This window comes from Macaca mulatta, chromosome 10 (genome assembly GCF_049350105.2).
Source record: "Macaca mulatta isolate MMU2019108-1 chromosome 10, T2T-MMU8v2.0, whole genome shotgun sequence".
Classification (NCBI taxonomy): Eukaryota; Metazoa; Chordata; class Mammalia; order Primates; family Cercopithecidae; genus Macaca; species Macaca mulatta.
The window spans coordinates 60287127-60293900 of record NC_133415.1 but is presented as its reverse complement, the minus strand read 5'-3'; the positions used below and the strand labels follow the sequence as shown (position 1 = coordinate 60293900).

General features: G+C 48.2%; 1 protein-coding gene across 1 annotated transcript; it reads left to right on the top strand.

The window, feature by feature from the left end:
* Positions 1 to 1646: 1646 nt before the first annotated feature.
* Positions 1647 to 5779, top strand: LOC713067 (cystatin-9-like). Its single transcript, XM_015128980.3, has 3 exons — positions 1647 to 2219; positions 4415 to 4528; positions 5474 to 5779. The coding sequence occupies exons 1-3, from the start codon at positions 1980 to 1982 to the stop codon at positions 5561 to 5563; spliced, it is 444 nt and encodes a 147-aa protein (XP_014984466.3). The 5' UTR covers positions 1647 to 1979; the 3' UTR covers positions 5564 to 5779.
* The last annotated feature ends 995 nt before the right edge of the window (positions 5780 to 6774 follow it).

Genomic DNA, 6774 nt, shown 5'->3' with positions numbered 1-6774 from the left:
GGTTGAGCTGTTTGTTTGCCACGGTTAAATAAATATGAGGAGAATGGGTCAGCTGGGTGTGATCCAGACCAGTGACATTTCAACAACGCAATAGGGGCCAACATAGTGGCTCACGCCTGTAATCCCAGCACGTTATGAGGCTGAGGTGGGAGGATCACTTGAGGCCAGGAGAGTTCGAGACCAGCTTGGGCTACATGGCAAAACCCCATCTCTACTAAAAATACAAGGAATTAGCCAGATGTGGTGGAACGTGCCTGTAATCTCAGCTACTAGGGAGGCTGAGGCAGGAGAATCTCTTGAACCTGGGAGGCAGAGGTTGCAGCAGTGAGCCAAGATCACACCACCACACTCAAGCCTGGGCAACAGAGTGAGACTCCAAAAAAATAAAAAATAAAATAAATGAATAAAAAATTTAAAAAAAAATCAATGCAGTAGAGCCAGATTTCACCTGTGATCATTGCTAATCAGGACACAGGTTTCACCTACTCTGTGTCACCTGCTTCCTGGAGTCGAGGCAAAGGATTAAGATGCAGGTGCCATATGGCTTCTGGACAGCAGCTCCCCATCCACTAGCTACTATCGTCTATGTGTGATGAGTGGGGTCTCCTGTGAGGAGACACTCAAGACCACCCCGGTGTTGGATCAGGCAGCATGACTCTCTTCACCTGAAGCTTTCTTGACCTGGCCAGTGCTGTGCTATCGTGGACAGATGCGGTGATGCTCTTCCAGGGCCTGGTCCTGCTATGCTCTGGGAACGTGGTTTGGGAAACAGTCAGAGCAGGTTTTGTAGAATCAGTCTCCCTGACTTGGGACTGAACTTTCTATTCTGTTATCTGGCAACAATGCGAGGTTCTTGCCTATATCGCGCAGCCATAGTCTTCTCAGTCAAACTCAAAGCTCTCACTTTTGCATACTTTACCTGTCCTGCACTATTTAATGTTCATTCTTACAGCTACAAAATATTATTTCCTCTTTCAGATTAGTTATTGCCAGGAAATTGATTAAAAGTGACCACCTAGTATCACCCAAGTGCTGGCGAAATATCTCACTCTAGAACACCAAGAAGGATAATCAGATGGAGATAAAAATGATCAAGGGGCGGAAGAATGGTCCAACCTCTATCTCATTGAGACAGAAACATGTGATCTCCCAGGGAAGTGTTTAAAAATTTGGTCTAGAATGGTATTCCAGTCTGATAAGACATGAGTATGTGTGGTGGGGCTGCAGATGTAGGGCGGTGGGCCCTGTAGAAACCTTGGCTCTGGCTCAGCCAGAACCAGGGCTGACAAGGCTGAGAAATGCAAGCAGGGCTGGGCTGGGCGTGACCAGGCTGGGGCCTCAGGACTTGGCTCTCTGTCTTTTCTGCCCTTTTCTCACAATACTCATTGTCCATTCCAGGTCAAAATGGTTGATAAAAATTGCCTTTTTTTTTTTTCATTTTTTCCCTTGGTTCGCAGAGTACAACTGCTGAGGTATTATACAACAAAAGAACAAACTGATATCTTAGTTATTTTTCTGAACAATGGAGATCCTCTCTTTGACTGGGTGAAGGAGGGGAGAGTGAGAGTCAAGATGTCCCCAGGTCTTATCTCAGTTCGCTGTGGGAGGCGAAGACAGAATCATCCAAGGACACCAGCCTCCTGAGGACACCCAGAACCTGTGGGTTCTGAAGAAGCAGCTTTCAAAGCTAGTGGCAGAGGGTAGCTCCTCTCCTGCCTGTGGCTTGCACTGGCCTTGAGAGTATAGGGCAGAAGGATGGCAGATGAGTGACTCCGCATCCAGAGCTGCCTCCCTTTAATCCAGGATCCTGCCCTTCCTGTCCTGCAGGAGTGCCTGTTGGTCGCCAGTGTGGGGTCAGACAAGTTCGTCCCACAGGGCTGTCTGAGCAGATGAGATTAAGGCCTGGGTCTCTGTTCAGTTAACTCCTGTGGGCACAGGGGCTGGGAAGAGCAAAAGCAGGGGTGCCTACAGTCAGCACCATGCTGGGCCTGCCGTGGAGGGGAGCTCTGCCTTGGGTGCTGCTGCTGCTTCTCTTCGGCTTCCAGCTCCCGCTGATCCATGCCTGGCATTTCCACGAGCAAAGGGACTGTGACGAATACAATGTCATGGCTCGTTACCTCCCTGCCACAGTGGAGTTTGCCGTGCACACATTCAACCAACAGAGCAAGGACCATTATGCCTACAGACTGGTGCACATCTTGAATTCCTGGAAGGAGCAGGTTGGTGACCACATACCCTCCTGCCCTGGCATCTGGTATATGCTGCTCAGTGAAAATGGGAGTGGGGTGGGAGTGGAGGGTCTTATTGAAGAGTCTTGTTCACCAATTGTAGTCCATACTTAAGAAAATACAAGGTAATTTAGTTAATTTTTGATTTTGAAAACATCTAAGTTTAGAAATTTTTAATAATTTGATGCTAATCGACTCTCACGCAAAACATATTGTTTAATCTTCATCTTTTTATGACATTATTTAACTGAAGAATGACTCCAAAATGAGGACTACCAAGACAATGAAGATACAGAATAAGGAAAAGGGCTGAACAGGAAATGTGAATAGAGAGAAATTGAGAAATATTTCCAAAAAATGTAATAAAAAGGAGACAATTTAAAAAATAAAAATTTAAAAAGAGAACAGTAAGGGTTCAGGAGCTATTGCTTATTAGAAACCCCTACCAGTCCCGAAAGACCTCTGGGTGGTCAGTTCCTCTTTGCTGATTTCCACCGTCTCTGGGCTCCTTGGTGTGTCTGCACTTAATAAACTGAAAGTTGTTTTACACTCTTCCTCAGACCACAGGTCTTAATCTTAAATGTTCTCCTTTTAATGAAGTCACTACAGAATGCAATCAGGAATGCACTGTTCATCTGTGCTGCAGGCATGAACAATGAAAATAGTCACCAAGAAGAGGACTTTTTTTTTTTTTTTTTGAGATGGAGTCTAGCCCTGTCGCTAGGGCTGGAGTGCAGTGGCGCCATCTCTGCTCAATGCAAGATCCACCTCCCGGGTTCAAGTGATTCTCCTGCCTCAGCCTCCTGAATAGCTGGGATTACAGGCACCCGCTACATGCCCGGCTAATTTTTTGTATTTTTGGTAGAGACAGGGTTTTACTATGTTGGTCAGGCTGGTCTTGAATTCCTGACCTCGTGGTCCACCCGCCTCGGCCTCCCAGAGTGCTGGGATTACAGGCATGAGCCACCGTGCCCAGCTAAGTAGAGGACTTCTAGTTGGGTGGAGAGGCAAAAATGCTCTTTCTCCCTCATTATTGAAACGCTGCAAGAAGAGCAAAAGGACCCCAACCCTGCACTGAGCTTAAGCCTCTGGAAAGACCCTGTGCAAGGCCCTGGCTGATTCTCTGACCCCTGCTCTCTGGGCTGGAGTCTGCCACATGGGTTATTGGATGTGACAATTCTAGAGTCAGTTTTGGAGTTGGGGAAATGGACAGACAGGTAGAAAGGAGATTGAATGAAGTGAAACTGAATGGAGTGAGAATAAGAGCAAGGTGCACTTTGCAATAGGGCAGATGGTGTCTCCTTTCCTTCTTCTCTTCTCTTCTCTCTTTTTTCTTTTCTTTTCTTTTTTCTTTTCTTTCTGAGATAGAGTCTCACACTGTTGACCAGGCTGGAGTGCAATTGTGCGATCTCAGCTCACTGCAACCTCTGCCTCCCGAGTTCAAAGGATTCTCCTGCCTCAGCCTCCCTCCTGAGTAGCTGGGATTACAGGCACCTGCTACCATGTCCAGTTAACTTTTGTATTTTTAGTAGAGATGGGTTTCACCATGTTTGCCAGGCTGGTCACGAACTCCTGACCTCGTGATCCACCCGCCCCCAGCTTCCAAAAGTGTTGAGATTACAGGTGTGAGCCACCACGCGCGATCCCAGATGGTGTTTCTTGAAGCCATTTTCCCAAGGATGTGTGCCTGTGTGTAGTCGGAGTGCTGGGTGGCATTCCTGCTTTTTTTTTTTTTTTTTTTTTTTCTGGAGGTCAGGGAAGGTATGACAACACGCTGTAGATGAGGCTCCCTCTGTCCCAGGGCTGAGGTTACCCTGAAAGCTCTTGGAGAGCCAACACCCTCCCCAGGGACATAGCACCATCCTCTGGAAATGCAGCTGCAGGTTCAGACACTGACTGAGAGTGAAGCTGGGGTCTCACCATGGGAGACTGGGAAGTGCATCAGGAAACAGGGATACATTCATGGGTTATGACTAAGCCTATGTCTGCCTTGGGGCCACCATGCCCATCCACTTTTTGCTCTTAACTCCCTAATCTAAGGAAGATCTCCTGACGCCAGGCCCATGGACGAGCTCCCTAATGGAGAAGAGTGTTGGGACTTCTCCCACACAAATGACATCTTCACCAGCAGCTACTTAGGGGCAACAAGGAGGGCGTGATCACATTAATCTCTCTGTGTGCAATAGGTGGAGTCCAAGACCGTACTCTCAATGGAGCTACTGCTGGGGAGAACCAGGTGTGGGAAGTTTGAAGATGACATTGACAACTGCCCTTTTCAAGAGAGCCCAGAGCTGAACGATGTAAGAAGAGACACCAGCTTCCCTCCTGGGCACTGCTGTGGATACCATATGGGGTGTGGTGTGGGCACGGGTGCAGCTGACAAAGAGACTTAGAGGAGTGAGCCCATAGCAGCCTCTACCAGGTTGCCCGGCTTGTGCCTTAGTGGGGAGCACAGACAGGCAGGCAGCCAGGGGTCCACTTACAGGCTCCTGGCCAATCTGAGTTTTCTGACTCTGCCCTGTCACGCCACGGCAGCTGCCTGCATCCAGGGCACATTGGCCTTCAGACTCCTCTTTCCCCCTGGGGTCCCAGTCTCTTGGGTCCAGTAAGAAGCTGTCCCCTCTCTGCTCTTCCTTCTCTGCCTTCTGGAAGAACCTGGGATCTGACATCACCTCTGTCTGTGGATGCAGTTTTCAGGGTGTCCCTACCCTCCCCTAGACCCAAAAGTGGTGGAGGCTGAGAAGGAGCCCCACTACCCTCCTCCCAGGCCTGGCCAGGGCCCTTCTGAGCTGCAGCACCTGCTCTACGGGACAAGCTCCAAGTAAAGCCTGGCTCTGGGAAAACTCTTCCTATGCTTAATCAACTCCTTTATTGTGATATTAACAAACGGGTAGCTAATTGCTTAAATCTGGGAACTGCTTCCACTGGGACAACACATTCTCCCGATGCTCTTAGGTGCAGGGATCACACCAGGACAGCCCGGGGTTCCCCTGAGGGCCACTGCTAGGGAGTGGGACACATGGCACGACTGCCCCTGGGTCAGAAGAGAGCTGCAGTTCAGCTCAAACCTCCAGAACAGCCCAGGACTCAGGCTTGGGGGCAGCACCTGATGGCCAGAGCCCCTGTCTTCCCACTGCTTGACCTGGGAAAGGGCAATGTGGAGAGGAAGCCATTGTTCAGAGCTTGAGCCAGGAGCTTCCTGAGCCTCCCTGACCCATTATCCCCTCCTGTGCTTGTTCTCTCAGACTTTCACCTGCTTCTTCACCATCAGCACCAGACCCTGGAGGACATACTTCAGCCTCCTGAACAAGACCTGCTTGGAGGGATTCTACTAAGTGAAACCTACTCACAGGCCTGGCCATGTGCTGCTCCCACATGCCGTGGACATCAGCACTTCTCTTCTGATGACTCTTCAGTGGCTGTACAGCTTTGTACTTGTTTGTTATCCTATTTTGCATGTGCTTGAGATCTTAGACTAGCGTTTTAGAAAATACACACATCTTGAGCCTAATCATGTAGTATAGATCATTAAACATCAGCATGCTAAGAAACTTTGTGTGCTATAGTTCTTGATAAAAGGGGCTGGGTGTTCGATGGAGTTATTCTCAGCAGGGCAAACAAGTACGATCTGGGTAGGTGGACTCCTGAGCCAGCTCCAGGTGGCACAAGTGATACATCTGAACTACTGTCTCAGGGCTCACAGCCAATAACCCATGTGGCCAGAGGTGCAATGACTCTCTCCTCTCAGGCACCTCATGTGCTTGGATGAGCTCAGACATGGCCTTGGGCTCCCTTGGTCTTGTGGCCTCTGTTCTTGAAGTGTGGCTCAATAACTTTCCTGATCCGTGGCACATTGGTGGGTGGAAGAAAGACTTCTAGGCTCACCCTCGTAAAATGGTCCTGACGCGTGAGGCAGCAGCAGCATCTTTGAAAAATCTCTTAGAAATGTTGAACCTCAGGGTCTACCCGCCTTTGGAAACTAAGTCTGCATTCTCGCAAATCCACAGGGGTTCATGAACCTGGATAACAATATAAGAAACATGAAAGAGCAGCATCAAGTAGCATGGAAGTTACATAAGATATAAAGGTATAGGATTTGTTCAAGAAAGAAATCAAGACCAAGCTACTTTCCCCCAGAGGGGAGAGATTTTCCAGTACGGGATGTGCAGAGGCATAGGAGAGGTAGGAAGGGAGTGAGAGGACTTTGTACTTAGCAGAGGATTAACTAACTGCTTAACTTCTGAACCAGCCTAGGTAGATAGAAAACTTTCAGGAATACAGGAATTAAATTGCCTGCTTTTCAAGTTCAATTACATGGGACATTTTCACAATGTTTATTATAACAAAAATCCATGGGATGATGTCAACGAGATGGCAGAATAGAAACTTTCCACATTCATCCTTTCATGAATACCTCAATTTGAACCTACCTATAAATAAAATACCCTCACAGGAACTCATCAAACCAAGTGATAGATTGTAACACTTGGATAGCACAGAAATAAGAATAAAATATTGAAGCGAGCAGTAAGGAGAGTTTTATACA

Coding starts and splice junctions, on each gene's coding strand:
- LOC713067 (XM_015128980.3), top strand. CDS start 1,980: ATGCTGGGCCTGCCGTGGAGGGGAGCTCTGCCTTGGGTGCTGCTGCTG. Junction 2,220..4,414: donor TGAATTCCTGGAAGGAGCAG/GTTGGTGACCAC, acceptor TGTGTGCAATAG/GTGGAGTCCAAGACCGTACT. Junction 4,529..5,473: donor AGAGCCCAGAGCTGAACGAT/GTAAGAAGAGAC, acceptor TTGTTCTCTCAG/ACTTTCACCTGCTTCTTCAC.